The sequence below is a fragment of the Adiantum capillus-veneris genome, chromosome 8 (assembly GCF_014529385.1).
Source record: "Adiantum capillus-veneris isolate H3 chromosome 8, ASM1452938v2, whole genome shotgun sequence".
Classification (NCBI taxonomy): domain Eukaryota; kingdom Viridiplantae; phylum Streptophyta; class Polypodiopsida; order Polypodiales; family Pteridaceae; genus Adiantum; species Adiantum capillus-veneris.
The window spans coordinates 19,854,315-19,873,464 of NC_140938.1; the positions used below are offsets into that span (position 1 = coordinate 19,854,315).

General features: G+C 41.6%; 1 protein-coding gene across 1 annotated transcript; it reads left to right on the plus strand.

The window, feature by feature from the left end:
- The first annotated feature begins 7,101 nt into the window (after positions 1–7,101).
- LOC147451771 (epoxide hydrolase 3-like) lies at positions 7,102–9,361 on the plus strand. Its single transcript, XM_086517637.1, has 6 exons — positions 7,102–7,328; positions 7,578–7,679; positions 7,787–7,998; positions 8,073–8,255; positions 8,396–8,616; positions 8,809–9,361. Exons 2-6 carry the CDS (start codon positions 7,610–7,612, stop codon positions 9,059–9,061), a joined length of 939 nt encoding a protein of 312 aa, XP_086373763.1. The 5' UTR covers positions 7,102–7,328; positions 7,578–7,609; the 3' UTR covers positions 9,062–9,361.
- Positions 9,362–19,150: the final 9,789 nt, after the last annotated feature.

The following is a 19,150-nucleotide window of genomic DNA, read 5'->3' on the forward strand; positions in this document are numbered from 1 at the left end:
AAGGTTCCAAAATTTAAAGTTTATGTCCAATGGTCCAACCCTAGGGAAAATTGGATGCTTTGGGTGTACACAAAAGTCTTTGCAAGCTCCTACATAGCAGGGGGCAACCCCTTTTAGTAGGGGATGAGAGAGAAACACACACACACACACACACACTCATGCAAGCCCCTTTACACAAAGGGCATAGTGGACACATGTCAACTCCCTAGGCCAATTGCCCACAAGGTGCACTCAAATCCTATTGGATGGCCATAGAGGTGGACCAATGAGAATTAGGCTAGAGTAAATCTAGTTTAATTCATTTAAAAACACATAATAAAAGAACCATAAGAATAAGCTCTCTAGAAGACTATTGGACAGTCTCGCAAGGGGTCCAATGAGCATTCAGCAGCCCGATGGCTTGCCTGATTCCTATTGGCCAGAAGACAAAGGGGTCGAATGAGAGTTTAGTTGCATTATTTAATTACCTAAAGCTCTTACAAAAGGGGAAAGGGGGACACATGTCACAAGGCTATCACTTATGCTTCTCAATTATGACTGGCTAAACTTTGCAGGGTCCAATGGGGTGCCAACAAGAGTAATTTGCAAGAAGTGTCGACCAAGAGAGAGAGGGGGGTGATTTTGGCAAGGCATTATCACACACACACTCACACAATCTCATGTGTGAAGCAAGAAGACTCTCTTTCTCTCCTTCTCAAGCTTTAACGGAAAGCTCATCATCTACTCCAAGCTTGTGAGAACAAAGGCCTACACCAACAACTCTTGGCTTTGTGATGAAAATCCAACCAAGAGCCAAGCTTCAATGCATGCTCATCTCCTCTACCATGCTAATTACTAATCTATGCTAAGCTATTAGAGGGATTATGTGAGGAGATATACTTGTTTCTCGTAAGACTACTCCTTCTCCCTCTCAATCTACTCTCATTACCCCGCTAGCTCTCACCATCTTCGAAGGTGTGTGAGGTCTAGGGTCTGAGACCATGAGGGAATTGATGTTGTGTTTTATCAGTGTGTGCATGACGCTTGAAGCTTCCATCTTCATTGCACCATCAAGTTATTGAAGGAACACAAAGTACTTTATTATAAAATGTCTCCCTTGATGGGGGAAACCTATAATACCAAGCCTTTTGGAGGGGGAACCAGCTCCATGTAAATCCGGTCCTCAATTGTTGTCAATAGCTTAATTTCTCTCTCTTTTGAAGTATTGTTCATGCCTATGTAACTAGGTGTTTATGCTTTTTGTTGCTCTCTCTCCATCCAAGCACTCTTGCTAAGCTCATTAGAAATCTATTCTAATGAAATGCTCCGTATGTTCATGTTATTTTCTGCTACACACAAGTTACTAGGCCATTAAATGCTACATTGGTATCAGAGCACAAGGTTTCTCTTTTCTTGCTCAAGAAGGGAGGTCCTCAAGCTAGCTATAAATGGTTGGTATTATTAATTGCAATCGAGTAAGTAGAATAGGGATTTTTCAGCCTTGTTGTGCGCCTGCCTTCGTGTAGATAATGGGGCATCACCATTGATAGCTATGGACTTAATAGTGGAGTCCTACGGGGCTTGCCTATGGCTTGACCACTATTGAGCTATTAGAAGCTTGACAAGATTCGGTACTGTTTTGGTGTTGAAAGACCCTCTCTTCTATTCCTTGCAATTAATGATATCCAAGCCACGGGTACAGTAGCTTGAGTGCTTTTCTAAAGGCGTAAAGAGGAGGAACAACTAGGGCTTGAAGTGCCAAAGTACACCTAAAAATTGTTAAAATGGATGACAATAGTAAAGAGAGTGAAATTAATGTTGATAGCTTTGATTTTGCTAATGAGCAAGATACTAATGATGCCCCATATGCTTGTTAACTATCTTGTTTCTAGGCTTCAACAAGCCTTGTGCAATCCATCCCTCCAAAGTGAAGTGCAACGGCAGCTTCGTGCTCGTGGGATTATCCAAGCTCCCCACCATGAAGAGAGAGTACCTAGGAAGCCTCCTTGTGAGACTTCCAAAAGAGTCCTCTCTCCGATTCGGGAAGAAGAAGAGGATCCATACAAAGGGCTCAAAAATTTACTTCTTGGTGACGTGTCTCCTTCCCAAAGGAGAACTCAAGAGTCCCCACCAAAAGAACGAGAAAGAAGTGAGTCTCCTGCCACCTCAGCGGAGATGGCTCCACAAAGACTACGGGCAAAACGCTCTCCATCCCCTTCCTAAACCGAGAAGACCATCGCACACCTCTCCATACCATCATTTAAAGAGGGATGATTAAAAACAAGAGAAGAAAAAGGCGAGAAAGAGGCCACCCTCTTCTCCATCTTCTTCATCCTCTTCCTCTTATGAAGAGAGTGATGGTGCAAACAAAGAGGAACAAGGCAAGAAAAAAGCGAGAAAGAGGTCACCCTCTTCTCCATCTTCCTCAAATTCTTCATCTTCCGAAGAAAGCGATGGTGCAACTTTTGAACCATCAAAAAGAAGAGGCCATAGGAAATCATATGCCGCGTGGAAGGGGTCGTCCAAGCTCAAGAATTTCAAAGAGGGAGGAAAGAGCATCTCTTTCCTTACCTACGATGGAACTTTTGGTGCTACAGACAAAGTCTTGGCTTTCATCCAACAATTCGATGTGACGTTTGGAGATGAGGGCTTCACGCAGTCCTCTAAGCTACGCCATGTAGCTATGCATTTTCAAAAGTCCGCCAGGCAATGGTGGTCTAGCCTACGGGCAAACGGTGAAGCTCCACGAACATGGAAAGCTTTAAGAGCTTCCATTATGAAGGAGTTTTTGGCCATCGATGCCAAAGACAAAGTACTCACTGAATGACGAAGTTTAAAGCTCTCTCCCTACAAATCCATTCATAAATATGTAGACAAGTTTTGGGACTTATATCTCAAAGCCGCTATCTTCAAAAAGATGGATTTTGGAGAGAAAAAACAACAATTTTGTGCAGGCTTAATTGAAGAAATGGCAGAGTATGCCAACTCCCAAGGGTCACACACCATATCTGCGGTCATACACCATACCATGGTGGCTTCTCGAATCAATTTCCAAACAGGGGCTAAGAGAAATCTTAAGCCCACGGAAAACAAGGGTTCCAATGAGCCTAAGGGGAAAGGACAATGTACAAAAGTCTCCTAATGGCAATTCCAATAACAACAAAGCTAAGGAGAAGGGAGTTTACAAAGGCAAAAACAAACTCTCTCTTGAAGAACTTGAGCGTTATCGCAAGGATAACCGTTGTTTCAAATGCGGGGAGCAAGGGCATCTGTATCGTGCTTGCCCCCAAAAGAACACCCACCATGAGCCTCCTAGAGCTACCTTGGTCGAAATCCAACAAGAGGAAGATCACCACAAAGGATCTCCTCTATGCCGTACTTGGGAAAAGGTAAGAGAACATGATGCGTTTATTCTCTTTGACCCTGGTTCTACTCACAATTTGATATCCACAGAGTTGGCCACCAAGCTAGGCATCCAAGCCCCTGAGATGCGAGATGTCCTACCCGCAGATGGTGCTTTCAAGGGGCAAGAAGCTTCAGCCACTCCCTTAATTGGGAAATTGAGGCTCTATGTCCAAAGCTATGTGGACAAAGAGGACTTCTTTTTCTCTCCTCTCAAGCACGAGGATGTAATCCTGGGGGCACCATGGTTTGATCGCATAGCTACCAATGTTAAGTTCCCTGAAAGGAAATTCTACTTTAAGTACAGGGAAAAAGGTATGTACATAGATGCCAAAGAGATGGGTAACACCATACCCATTGTACATACGCAAGCTTTCAATAAGTCAATAAAGAGCTCTATTTCCGTGTACATGCTTTTTGTTAAAGATTCTCAAAATGAACCTAATTCTTTAGCAAAAGAAAATATAAATAATCACAAGGAATTAAAGTTATCCAAATTTCTCAAGGGATTTCAAGATGTTTTTATTGACGACATCCCTTGTGAATTATCTCCTAAACGAGGCAATGATGACCATGCAATTGAACTTCTTCCAGGAAGTTCACCGCCTAATAAACCTCCTTATAGAGTTTCTCAAGCTCAACAAGAGGAGATTATGCAGCAAGTGCATGAGTTAGTTGAGAAGGGCATGGTTAGGCCTAGCTCATTTCTATTTTGTTCACCTTTGTTATTAGTGCAAAAGAAAGATGGCGCATATCGTATGTGTGTCGACTATAGAGCACTAAATAGGATCACTATCAAGAATAGGTTTCTCGTTCCACGGGTAGAAGACCTATTTGATAAGCTACAAGGGTCGAACTACTTTAGTAGAATTGACCTAAAAAGTGGCTACCATCAAATAAGGATAGTTGATCAAGACATTGTAAAGACCGCATTTTGCACTACGTTTGGTCTTTACGAATACAATGTCATGCCTTTTGGCTTGACCAATGCACCAGCCACATTCAACCGCTTGATGGAGAAGCTATTCAAGCCTCACCGAACCTTTAGTGGAGTGTTATCTGATGATATTATCATCTATTAATAGAAAGAAAAGTGAGTTTTTATTACAAGAGATTCAGTATTTAGGTCACATTGGTTGTGAAGCCTTGGACCTTATGCAATTTACCTCACATGCCCATGATGGTTTCGGCAATTTGTCACACAGCATGGCAGCATGACTCTCGTCCGTTGATTCCTTCTCCATGTTGGCCTTCATTGCCACTCAAACACACAATAAGATTGACAGAATGTACATCTACGGCGGAAATCGACATCCAGCTTTTTTCACCTACAAAACCTTGTCTATTTTGGAAAGGAAAAAGATCGACATACAAGTAGGTGCAACTGCACCTACTCAATATATTTCGGGTTTATGGTAAATAACAAGTTCTTAGAATGTTCTAGAAAGATGGCATTCCTTGGCATACAATACTATTATATAATTATGGGAAATTAGTATCAAGTTTTTGCAATAATAGGAATGTCTTCACTAAATATTGCCATTAAATAAAAAACATTTGGAAATTGCAAGGTGTAGTGTCCCTTTGCAGGTTTTTGTACTTAGCATAATGTGAATTTTCTGGCTTTTCTATTCACCGTGGACAATCAGAGGGTTGGTCTTTCAACTTGCTGGTTGTTTCTATCAGGCTGCATATTGTTATTGCTAGGTCGTTGGGACATAAAGTCCTTGGCCTTCTGCACCTACTCAATACGTAGTTAGATTTTCTTAAAACATTGCCTTTTTTTGCTCAAGATTTGGAGAAAGTGTACAAGTGTTGTGTTTTGACATCTAATCAACTGAAACTTAATGATAAATGTGGGTTTTTATTTCTCATGTCATGCAATCCATATAGAGATCGGATGGTATACCAGACTGATTCATTGACCTGAACGTATCAAGACTGGACAGAACAAAAAGAAAAAACAACCTTTGTCTATGGAAATGATTGTCATTATCTGTTTTGCATACAACCTCATGTGAGGTTCTCATGGGAGATGACATTGACTAGATTTTTTTGAAATGACTGAGCATATACAAAGGAAATGCTGCCGAAATTTTGCGTACATAGTTTAGCTTATAAATGGTTATTAACTTTAAAATGAAGAGGACGGTTGGACGTTCATCATGTGAATTCTATATGAGTGCTGGTTGATGAGATGACCATCTATACGCATTTCCTATTCTCGAGTCTATGAAAGAAGCAGATCTGGAATGCAGGAAGGCATTGTTATGACTCACGAAGACTTTTTGGTTGAGCTTTCTAACGGTCTTTTTTGGGGTTGAGCTCTGAAACCTATGTCAAGTTGTACATTCATTTTAATTACATAGACTGAAAGTTGGAATCTCATGGTTTTTATACAACAAATTCATAAAGGTTAACTATTCCAAAGATTGGCTTTTTCTGAGGTTGAAAGAGGATAGCTTTTTGGGCGGTTGTCTGGATCCACATACATGTCTCTTTTGATAAAAGATATGCACATCTGGTGAAGTATTGGTTTTTGGCTTTGTTGTTGGTACTGATATATAATTAAAGCGAATTCATGATGATATTTATGGCATATTGGTACTGATGAAATGTTTGCAGGGGATTCTTGTGAATTGGGATGATTGGGGTTCGGAATATTGAGCCTCACGAAACAACTTGAACAAACATATCAACTGGTTACACTTACTATGCATAATTGTTAACTTTAGCAATTTGAATTGAGGCTTAACTTGATGGTTTTTGACATGAAAATAACACATTTACAGCTTTTTACTTTTCAATAATTTAGCTTTGGATTGGTTGCTAGAAGCATTAAACCTCATGTGAGGGTCTCAGCAGAGATGGCATTAAATGGATATTTGAGAAATTGTCCATTTTACGAAGGAAATGCTGCCCAAATTTTTACTTTTTCTTGTCATAAAATCTAATCTCTGTTAGGTTGTTAGTTTCTTTGTAATTTTGGACACCGATAACCAGGGGAAGGGGTCATTGACACCTGTTTTCCCAAGTAATGCTAGTACTGACGTGCTTGTGTTCTTGGATGGTGGTAGGTAAGCGGTTCTTTCCTTGGGATACGAAGGGAACTGCACTAATAGTTGGAGATTATCCAGTGTTTGGTTTTGTACTTGTTAACACTTGTCTGATAAATATATATATGCAATACATCCAGTCTAAAATGTTGTCATTTGTACAATCTTGTCTCTATCATTTTTTACTATAAAGACGTATTTTTATGTATTCATGTAACCCTTGTCTGGTCTCTAGTCCCATTGTATGGTTCAATAGTTTGTTAAATCAAACTATTGTTAGATAATCGATCATACACACACACACACACACACACACACACACACACACACACACAAGCCCGACTTGCTAGTGTAGCTTCAGACTCAATCTCAAGTGGAGGTAGGGTTGTCGTAGTCGAGAATGTGGAGCTAGAGCTGCAATGCAAGTTGCGTGGTGGGTCGTGGCTCAAACCCCTAGGTTGCACTAACTCCACTCGAGCTTGCACTAATTGCATTGGAGCCGATAGCTTATTCCTCGTTTAGTTTAGCCTTCATGTCGCAGGGGAGGACACTTGGAAAGGAATAGCATTTTTCCATTATAGAATAGAATAGTTATAGATGGTTATTCGGAGCACTCAACTAGGGTAGAAGAGTCAATTTAGAGGTGGTGAAAATGCACGCGCAATTGGGAGAGCTGTACTCCACCATTTCGAGCATGGAGGTGTACAAATGAAATAGCTTGGTGTCGGCAGGCTCCAACAAAAATGGAAGCGCGAAGGGAGCTCTGCAGGCGAAAATCGGCCAGGAATACGGTGAAAAAACAAGGGTCTAGTGACGAAAACGACAACAGGCTTGTACCTTGAATTGAACGGTCCAATCACATTCTCAGACGTGCTAACCAAGGAGAAACTGGTGCGTTGGTGCCTTTAAAGGGGTAAATTATGTTTTATTATTTAGAGGTCGACTGGTTCCTAAAGAGGGACCCATCATTTTACTGGCTCCTCTACCCTGTAATGTAGATAGAGATGTGCCATATTCCCAATTTCATGTCAAAATGTAGATAAAGATGTGCATAGAGCAGAGTTTTATGTTGAAACGAAAGCAAGCAGTGTTTCATTTTGTCGCAGCAGCTAGGCTATAACTATCTTTCTGCGTTGCAAGACATACTATCAGAAGAGCTGGAGTTCGGGGCAATGGAGGGCGTGACCCACAGAACCATCTCGACCAATGGCATCTCCATGCACTTTGTCGAAATGGGCTCAGGTCTCTCTCTCTCTCTCTCTCTCTGAAGTGTTGAAAATCCATTACACAATTGCGATCATTATTCTTTTAGTGGCCTCCTCAATTTGAGTAGCTTGTTGATATTGTAGGTCCAATTGTGCTTTTTCTTCATGGTTTCCCTGAAGGGTGGTATGGATGGCGCAAACAGATTGCAGCATTTGCTAAAGCAGGATATCACGCAGTAGCTCCAGATATGCGTGGCTATGGTGATACATCTGCACCTGAAGGTGCTGAAAACTACACATTCTTGCACATTGTGGGTGATTTGATTGGCCTCTTAGATGCTTTACAAGTGAAAAAGGTATGTATGAACATCAGGGATCCCTTGAAATGTGCCTTGATTTGAGATAAGGTTTCTGGATATGGAGCATGCAGGCTTTTGTTGTTACGCACGATTGGGGTGCTATAATTGGCTGGCAATTGTCCCTCTATCGCCCAGACAGAGTCATAGCACTTGCAACTCTGAGTGTGTATTTTACACGGCGCAACCCCAAGGGAAGCATGGTGCAGTTATTAACAGAAGCTTATGGGAAGGAACATTACATGATTAAATTTCAGGTTTTAAACAACCCCATTGATTTTAAACACAGATTGTTGTGCGATTGGCTTCTCATCATTATTTTGACCATACGCATTTCCAAACGTTGCCTGCATTTGCTGTTGAGAATCTATGATGAAACTTTCAAGTTGTGTTTCAGATTCCTGGGAAAGTTGAAGCTCAGATTGCGAGCATCACGCCGGAAGTCTTGTTTACACATGTATTTGGGACTCAATTAGAGCAAACTTTGGGCTTTCTGGAGAGGCCCAAGGAAGCGCGACTTCCGGACTGGATGTCAGAGGAGGAACTCGCTTACTATGTTGCAGAGTTTAGCAAGCATGGCTTTACCCCTGCACTCAACTATTATCGTGCTTTAAACTTGTAAGGCTCATTGTCGTGTTGCTGTCACTGCACTGTGTGTAGGTGTACATAGTGTACGCTATGTTGTTGGATTGGGTTTCAATTTTGAACTGTTATACGGTTTTTCGCTGTAGTGTATAGACATTATTTGACATATTGCAGAGCTCGCCTCTGTCCAAGATGTATAATCATAGTTTTTTCTCCTATCCGCAGGTCTTGGGAGCTCACAGCTCCATGGTCAGGTAGCAAGGTGATGGTTCCTTCGATCTTCATTATCGGAGACCGAGATCTTTTGTATGAGTTCCCTGGGGCGAAGGACTATATCCATGGTGGCATGGCAGCAGATGTTCCCTTTCTCAAAGAGACGATTGTACTTGAGGGAGTGCAACACTTTTTGCATCTGGAAAAGCCCGAGGTTGTGAACGATCATATTCTCAGTTTCTTCAAGGGATTCTCATATATGTAGACTTTGTGCCCCTCAGAGGGATCAATGGTCGGGAGCATGAGGGCTGTCAGATGCACTTGTGTAAAGTCGGGTAGAATTTGTAAACTTGGCCACCACAGATGAACGGCCCCGATCTTGCCCTCCCACCATGCCTATGTGAAATTGACATTAGGGTGCTAAGTTCAGATGTCAAGTTCAATCTCTACCTTTCTAGGGTGGAATTCAGAGCAGTCTTCCATGTAAAAAATATTGTATTGGGCTATTCAAGATTGGTATCAGTGACATTAGTCTCATGAAGGATTGTGCTTACCAACTTTGCTACACTTTGGGTGCCATCAATGACCAGCTTCTAATCGGGAAAATTGTGTCAGAAGTTGTATTTTATTGCCCTCTAAATAAGTTGGGAAACTTACCAAAATACTTCTGTAATTTGTGGAAATTCTCAGTATACCCCTCAAATTTCAAAAATTCCCATCATACCCTTGCATCATTTTGGAATGGATTTGCCCCAATTTTTGCATAGTCTAATGTTTATGACAAGGGAGATCTATCTTTTAGCCACAAATAGGGACATCTGTGTTCAAAAATGATTAAAAAAAATTCATATGAAGAGCCCTAGATACCATCTAAAATCCTAGTTCTATCATTTTCTATTGAGGAGAGCCAATCATCTTGTCAGGAGTTGCAAAAAGAATTGTTTTTTGAGATGTTTGAGAGGTTAATCAGGGGTATTTTGGGAAATTTGGCAAAATAGAAGGGCATTTCGAGAATTTTGGCCAAATATGAGGGGTCCAATTGGAATTTTTGAAATTTGATGGGTATGTTGGTAATTTCCCCTAACTATAATTAGTAGCTAGAGAGAGAGAAGAAGAAGAAGAAGAAGAAGAAGAGAATTTTAACGTCATAGGAAACTATCCCAAGAGACCTTAAAGATCTATCCGACGAGGAGAGTTGAACTCAAGACCTGTTATTCAAGAGGGAAATGGCATAACCAATCTACCACACTTGGGTCCAAGATAGAAAGGTTATACTGTTTTCCTCAAATTGGCACACACACACACACCCAAGAAGAAGAGAATTTTAACGTCGTAGGAAACTATCTTAAAGATCTATCCGACGAGGAGAGTTGAACACAAGACCTGTTATTCAAGAGGGAAATGGCATAACCAATCTACCACAGAGAGAGAGAGAGAGAGAGAGAGAGAGAGAGAGAGAGAGAGAGAGAGAGAATAATGACAAGTACATCATTCCCATAATTCTCCAATAATTAGCTTCCACTTTATTAGGAAAGAGTACCTAGCATTCTTGCAACTCTTTTGAAATCTGGCACACCTACACTCAAGGGTACATGGTGCATTCCTGCTAAGGTCAAGAGCCAAATTGAAGAAATCTGGGAAAGCTCTCAAATGCAGTTCTTGGCATACAAACAAATTACTTATAATTGTTTTTTGTGAGAATTGGTTTATTTTCCAAGACCTTATAGCTAGAAAATGTTGGAAGTAGGGTTGCACGAGTGCACACAGAGCTTGTAGAAGTTGAAGAAGCTCAAGGCACACAATAGAGAGTGAATTGCTTAGTGCACAAATAGAAGAGATAAGTAGCCCTAGAGTGATGGGTGCATATACAATGCACGAGAAACGAAAAAGTACAGTAGTAGTTATGAGTATGTTTGCACACATCACTACCACATATATGGTAGCAAATCCCCCTTGGGAGTGATGCGATGAACAAGAGTTGGCACATAGTGTATAGGGAAGTGCCATGCCCTAAGGACATGATCAATCGACAAAGGAAATCAAGTCCACAGCTTTGCACAAAGCTTTGAACGTCTCACGAAGCACTGCCTTTGTTAACAAATCCTTTGTTAGTACATAAGCCAAGCTAATCTCTCCTGCTAAGAGTCTTTCCCTGACATGGTGATAATGCACCTAAATGTGCTTTGTGTGAGCATGAAAAATTGGGTTCCTAACAACTGATGTCAATGCGCTCTGATTCTTTGTGTTCTATCCACGAACCAAATTAGCTATAAGCAGTCTGAGCCATATACACCCAATCATAGCTATGAAGAATTCCATGCCTCACAACTAGAACTGGCCACAGTAGATTGCTTCTTCCTCAACCACGATATATAGGAACTACCGACCATGAAAGAGAAACCACTTATAGACACTCATGTGTCATAACAACCAACCCAATCTAAGTCTAAATGTGGGCGGGGTGCCAACCCCCACCATATCCATGTTAGCAAAGCGATCTTGCATGTTTCTTATGATGGTTTGTGATAGCGAGAGCACTCCAAGATGCACTCAAATTCACTTCATTGATAGATCAAGCCATAGAAAACATCTATATGTTGACAACAATGTATTTCGATACCTTGAAAAGATCGCACTTGTTTTGGGCAACCTATTTTCAACATTTCAATTATGGCACTCGAAGCACTCTGTAGCATTCTCTAAGCGAGCTGTATCTACTCCTATGTTTGAAACTCGGTTTAAATGCACTAATCGTGTGTAAGAGTAAAAACACGGCGTAGACAACATACTCAAAGTTACACAATACTGCGAGAGTTACGTCAAAAAAATATTTCACCTACGAGAGCATACCTATGCTCGAAATCACAATGCTACTCCCATACGAGAGAGATACGAGCGGAAGAAGCAAGGGGGAAGTCGGGGATAATAGCAATAGTTGTACATTAACTTTGTGTTATCTAAAACTTGAGTTATTTTACAAAAGGTTGCTTTATACCTTAGCCAAGGTTTAGAAAAGATTGTTTTGACTCAAAATTAGGGTAAGTGGGGCTTGAGATCACGTCTAAGTAATAAACACTTACAATCTGAAAGCTCATGGCCCTAATTACCAACTATACATTTCCGATCCGAATGAATAAAATAAAGTACAAGGTTTGGACTCAACGGGATTTGCATTCATAGGTGAAGACGGAATTACAACTCTTGGGCTCAATATGATGGGAAGTAGTGGCTTGTTAGCTTGGGTGAGAACATTCACCTTGGGTCATTTGCGACACAATTATCGGATGGTGAGGTAGTGGGTGAGCTTCCATGCTTTGTGCTTCTTTTGCAAGGCTTCCAAAGCCTCTTCGTACTTGATGCATAGTTTCTTTTCCCCAATTTCTTTCTTCAGCTCTAAAGTGTGCCCGTATGGCTGTCATGGATCCAAAGATCTTTGACATGTAAATAAACACCTCGATATAGATCCCTCCTTAAATAAGTTTATGTAATAAGATGGAAAAAACATAGAAACCATAAAAGATTTTGTTCATGGGTTGTTCTAAAAGATCGTAGCATAATCCTTTGTTGCCTTCAAGGAACGACATCCATGACCCATCTGTTTGCTCGACATGATGAAACGTTTCGAAGCATATAAGAAGCATTATGGCGATCTTGACGAACATGATACATGTGATGTATGAAATGCGCTTGAACATTGCAATAGCATCTATTGGTGTCTTTACCATATATTCTTTTGTGGGTAATGTTGAATGGTCAGTGCCACTTCACGCATCAGCAACACTCAAGTCATTTTTTAGCTTTAGCTATCTACCCCTACACTACGATTTTAGCACATCAAAATCAGCCTTTTGTTGAGCTAAAAGCACCCCACAACAATCGGCACGCTCCGAATTCATGTGACAAAAATTTTGCATATTCATTGTGCTGCAAATTAAGAATGAACTACCACAAGCCTACAACTTTGTTTAACATGCATTAGTTTCGGCCCCACTATCTTGTGAAGCTACTACAACTGGAATACGACACAAAAAACCAAGGTGAATTCTATTGGCTAATCAGATATCACACAATCCAGGCTACTAAAGCCATTACAATAGATTCTCTTGGCCTATTTAATTTGGGAGCATACTCGGCGCATCATCCAACACGCCAAGTAGGTAGCAACTGGACATAGACCTATTGGGGTATAAAGCCCAATGTGGTCGCCCAGGTAAGTGGGCGGGCCGCCAGGTATGTACACACATTCTTTTGTTAAAACCTAATAAGAACTCACTATGCTCTACACATTACAGTAGAGCGAGTTCACCATATCGTCGTGCTCTTCTTCTCGTACTCTCTCTCGCGTCGCACTTCCGCTCGTACTCCTTCAACTGGTATCAGAGCTCAGATCGAGGCTCGGGGCAGCAATTGCAGGTAGCCAGAGTCACCTGCTCAGATTGGAGTGAGATTCGATAGGCGAAGACACGGCCCTTAATCTTGTGGGCGAGGCCAAAGGGCTGGGTGTTCTCAGAATTTCATTTTGAGGTCATCTCGGCCACCGTTCGGCTTCGACAAAGCTCTACGCAGGCCATTTTCGACTACGTGGTATTTGCGGGTGCAGATCCGACTCTGCAAATTTGGGGTTTCGGCCTACGACTGCAAGTGCTGAGGATATCTGCACTTCTAGAGTATTGATTTGTGGCTGTCTACACAACGAAGGACGGCTCACAGTTCTTGGAGGCGTGCCACATACGACACGGGCGCACCTACACACAGACTGTAGGCGACATCCACTAGTTCATCAGGTAGCTTAGGTTTGCTGCTTGATATTCTAGATTCCATCCTGACATTGCAGGTACTTCCACATGGGATGTATTGTCAGAGATGATGTATGTCTATTGAGGGTTTGCTGGCTGTGAGTCACGCAGCAAACAACCACCGCAGCGGTTACAGCATACAGTGGGAAATTTGTGGATGTATGACTTTGTGGAAAGTCTATGTACTGTCACATTTACTGCAGCCTTTGTTGAGGGTCGAGTGAGGTTTTATTGAGCTGGGGGATTCTCGAATGTTGAGATCCTTTCGGTGATACAGGTCTTGGAGAGATCCCTCGAGCACCCTTAGATAGGCAGCTAGGATGTATTGACTGTGAGTTAGACAGTTGGGATTGCATCTTTGCTTTACTGCCGTTGAGGCATTATCGCAGTCTATGCTTACAGGACAGTGTGACAGGACAGTGAGAGCCAGTACAGTGCAGGACAGATTTACCCGCAGCTTATAGTGTTAGAGTGATAGTGTTTTTTGAGCTGTTTTTGGTCTGTTTTTGAGTACACCATAGCCATTTTACAAAGGAGACTCTACTGAAATTCCTGCAGAATCTGAAGCTTTCTTGGTTCATTTGACAGGTTGATATTGGTTCAGAGGTCAGTTTACAGGGGAAACTCTGCCGAATTTTTCCCAAGAAAGTAAACTACTGTGAAGCGTAGCTATGACTGGATCACAGGACACTACTCTTAACAATATCAAGAAGCTGTATGGAACCAATTTTCCATTGTGGAAGAAACAGATTTGGCACGTGTTGGTACAAAAGAAGCAGATAAAACCTATAAAGCTGAAGGGGATAAAACCAGAAGATATGGACGAAGATGAATGGAGCGAAATGGATGAATTGGCACTTTCTACCATTATGTTGACTTTGACAAAAAGCGTTTACTTCAATGTAGCAGACGAGATGTCGGCTTATGAAGCATGGACAAAGTTGAGTGATCTTTATGAGAAGCAGAGTGCAGCTTCACAGGTATACTGGCTTAAGAAGCTTGTTGACTTGAAGATGAAAAAGGGACACCTATGTCCAACCATCTGAATGAATTCAACACCATCTACAGTCAGTTGTCAGCTCAAGGTGTCAAGTTTGATGAACCTGTTAGAGCTATGTTCCTGTTGATCACATTGCCGGAAGGGACACTTTTCGCACAGCTTTGAGTAATTCTGCACCTCCAGACGGTTTGAACATAGCAGGTCTAGAAGGAAGTCTGCTTACTGAAGAAACCAATAGAAAGACAATGGACAAAGGCAAAGGAACAGTCTTAGTTGTCAGGGGAAGGACCAAAGAAAAGTACAAAGGTGGAAAGAGGAATCAGTCTCATAGCAAGTCCCGCAGTGCTAAAGGCAAGAGTGACATAGAATGCTACCATTGTGGCAAGAAGGGTCACATGAAAAGAGACTGCAGAGAATGGAAAGCAGAAAAAGGCAAAGAGAAAGCTGAAGACCATGGTGAGAAGAACAAGTCCGCAGTGAAGATTCAAGAAATAAATGTGACAAACACTGTTGCAGAGGATGACAATCTAGTGTCAAGAGACATCTACTTCTTGAAGAATACAATGGACTCAGCTCTTCTTACAACATCTGATGGAAATGCACTGAGTGACTGGATTATAGACTCAGGGGCATCACTTCATGTGTCTCCAAACAAGGAGTGGTTTACTTCTTATGTGACCACTAAAGATCATGTTCGGCTAGGCAATGGGCAGACATGTGAGATCTTAGGTGTTGGAGATGTTCAATTGAAGTTTCAGAATGGCTCTTCTTTCACGCTGAAGAATGTGAGACATGTTCCCGCAATTACAAAGAGCTTGATCAGCACAGGTTTACTTGATGATGCTGGCTACGTCACCACTTTTGGACAGAACATGTGGAAGATATCCAAGGGTTCCATGACAGTAGCACATGGAGTAAAGTCTGGAGGACTTTACATGATTTATGTATCAAATGTCTCTAAAAATGTAATCAATGTAACCGAGCAGCCGAACGTTTCTTTGTGGCATAGCCGGTTATGACATATGTCCAAGAAGGGAATGGAAATCTTGTCTCGTTCTGGTTATTTGCCTGGCTTTTCATTTAATGATTTTGAATTCTGTGAACATTGTCTGTATGGTAAGCAAACACAGCAGCCACATAAGCATAGAAGCAGTAGAAGAGATACACAGTTGGCACTTGTTCATAGTGATTTGTGTGGACCTATGCCTAACCTATCTTTAGGGGGAGCTTCTTACTTTATGACATTTATAGATGATTACTCGAGGAAAGTATGGGTTTACTTTCTCAAGCACAAGGATGAAGCGTTTAGTGTTTTCAAAACGTTTGTGACACTTGTGGAGAATCAGAGTGGCAAGAAGCTTAAATGCTTACGCACTGACAATGGTGGAGAGTATGTTTCAAAGGCCTTTCAGGACTTTTGTGAGTCAAAAGGCATAAAACGTGAACTTACTGCTCCTTACAATCCTCCTCAAAATGGTGTTGCTGAGAGGATGAATAGAACCATACAAGAGAAGGTCAGAAGTATGTTGTCTAATGCACAGCTGCCAAATGGGTTTTGGGCTGAAGTTGTATCAACAGCTGTTCATCTTGTAAATAGATCTCCTAGCAAGGTTTTGCAGAAGGATTCAGTGCCAGATATGGTATGGTCAGGCAAAATGCCCTCATACAAGCATCTCAGAGTCTTTGGCTGTGAGGCATATACTCATGTTCCAAAGGAATTTAGGAACAAACTTGAGCCAAAGAGTAGAAAGTGCATCTTTCTAGGCTATGGTAATTCTTGTGAGATGGGGTATTGACTTTGGGATCCCGAATCCAGAAAGGTTGTCCGCAGCAATGATGTTCACTTTAATGAATCCAAATATCATTCTAAACCAGAGAGGGTTGAGGAGATTAGAAGAGTTGTCTTCCAAGAAGATGGACCTGCACGTGCAAGACATAATGTCAGGGCTCAAGAGGAGCAAGGACAGGATAGAGTGGAACCACATGTTGTGGCTGAGCCTGAGCCACCTATTGTGCGTAGATCTGGACGTATCACGCGACCTCCTGATAGGTTTGTTCCATCTATGAACTATGTCATGTTGACTGATTGCAATGAGCCTTCATGTTACAAGGAAGCAATGCAAATGAAGGACTCCGGGAATTGGCAATTGGCCATGCAGTCAGAGATGACAGCTCTGCATAAAAACAAGACATGGAAGCTAGTTAAATTACCACAGGGCAAAAAGGCTCTACCTTGTAAATGGGTTTACAGGTATAAGATCACCGCTCATGATAGTCAGCCAAAGTACAAAGCAAGGCTTGTTGCCAAGGGCTTTAAGCAAGAACAAGGCATTGACTTTGATGAAGTCTTCTCTCCGGTGGTCAAGATGACTACATTGAGATGCTTTCTTGCATTGGTTGCCATATTAGATTTGGTGTTGCACCAAATGGATGTCAAGACAGCGTTCTTGCATGGTGATTTAGATGTGGAAATTTACATGCAGCAGCCAGAAGGGTTTGTTGAGAAAGGCAAGGAAGATTTGGTATGCCAGTTGTTAAAGAGTCTTTATGGCTTAAAACAATCACCGAGGGCATGGTACCATAAGTTCCACAAGTTTATGCTTTCTCAAGGCTACAAACGTAGTGAGTTCGATCACTGTCTATATACAAAGAAGGCTAAGGATGGCAATTGGCTGATCCTTATTTTGTATGTGCATGACATGTTGATTGCTGGCAAGCACTTGGAAGAAATTTCAGCTTTGAAGTCAAAGATGGCAAAATCGTTTGACATGAAAGACATGGGTGAGGCAAGTCATATTCCTCGTATGCGCATTGAGAGAGACATATCAAAGAAGTTGATTTGGTTATCTCAAACAGAGTATATTGACAAGGTTTTGCAACGTTTCAATATGGAGAAGGGAAAGTCATTGAGTGTTCCACTGCCACCATATTTGAAACTTAGCAAACAAGATTGTCCTGTGTCTGAGGAAGAACAGGCTGAAATGGATAAGATTCCATATGTGTCTGTAGTGGGTAGTTTGATGTATGCAATGATTGCTACTCGCCCAGACATTGCATTTGCAGTGGGAGTAGTAAGTCGATACATGTCAAACCCGGGCAAGAAACATTGGGAGACAGTGAAAGGAATATTGAGATACCTGAAAGCTACAAAGAGTATGTGTATATGGTATGGGAGTCAGGAGCTAAGTGTAAAGGGTTTTACAAACTCAAATCATGCAGGTGACTTAGACAACCGAAGGTCTATGTCAAGGTATGTCTTTACATTGGCTGGTGGAGCAGTATCATGGTGTTCCAGATTACAAGATTGTGTTACTCAGTCTACTACAGAGACTAAATATGTTGCAGCATCAGAGGCATGCAAAGAATCAATTTGGCTTAATCGACTAGTAACAGATTTGGGAATCAAAGAAGAGATGCCTGTGTTATATTGTGATAGTCAGAGTGCTATACAATTAGTTCGCAATCCAGTTTATCACTCAAAGACAAAGCATGTGGATGTGAAATATCATTTCATCAGGGAAATGATCGAGGATAAGCAAATTCAGCTTGTCAAAGTTCACACCATAGAAAATCCTGCTGATCTACTTACAAAAGGACTTCCCTCAGAGAGCTTTGCGCATTTTCACAAGCAGTTAGGTGTAGGGTAGTACATCACTTCTCTACATCTCTTGTATATTAGCTTGTATAGTAGCTTCTCTCACACTTAAAGTGCCACATTGGACTTTAAGTGGGAGGTTGTTGGGGTATAAAGCCCAATGTGGTCGCCCAGGTAAGTGGGCGGGCCGCCAAGTATGTACACACATTCTTTTGTTAGAACCTAATAAGAACTCACTATGCTCTACATATTACAGTAGAGCGAGTTCACCATATCGTCGTGTTCTTCTTCTCGCACTCTCTCTAGCGTCGCACTTCCGCTCGTACTCCTTCAAGACCACCAACCACATATCTACGGACCAATTTTCAGTCACCTGGCCGCCATCCGGCCATGATATTCCGGCAAAAAGGAATATTTTGGATTAGTGATTTTTCTCATGCACTATAGCTTCTACTCATAACAAGGGCCTAAAAAATGTGTGTTTCTAGAATTAAAAACACAAAGTTAAATAAGGCTCTATACTTAACAATCTCCCACTTGGAGCCCTTGAGCTCGCCACTGGTGGAGAGGAACAATAAATTTGATAGCACCGGGATGAGCTACCATCAACACAACAAAACAAGGTTGTAGTATATTCTAAGGCATGTCGACCACGTTAGCAACGAGCACATCCAACACTGTTGGTAACCTGCTTTGGCAACAAGCATACTTGGCATCCAATTAGAGCATCGCAAGTGGGTGAACAAATATTGGGTTAATACAACATTTTGCATGCTTTATGAGCTTCAACATGTAGCAACAACACAAAATTAGGGTTGCTCTCAAGCTTCATTCAACACCACACCAACCCACTAATTACCATGCTCAGATACAAGTGTGCATTTTCAAGACTTCTAGGCTTGCGGCATACAAGGCAAATTTGAGAGCATCAAACCATGCAACAGACAATTGTTCGCCCCACAA

Bases quoted from the DNA above. Each gene is read 5' to 3' on its own strand.
- LOC147451771 (XM_086517637.1), top strand. From the start codon at position 7,610: ATGGAGGGCGTGACCCACAGAACCATCTCGACCAATGGCATCTCCATG. The intron at 8,256-8,395 runs GTTTTAAACAAC...GTTGTGTTTCAG, and splicing joins ATTACATGATTAAATTTCAG to ATTCCTGGGAAAGTTGAAGC. The intron at 8,617-8,808 runs GTAAGGCTCATT...TCCTATCCGCAG, and splicing joins TATTATCGTGCTTTAAACTT to GTCTTGGGAGCTCACAGCTC.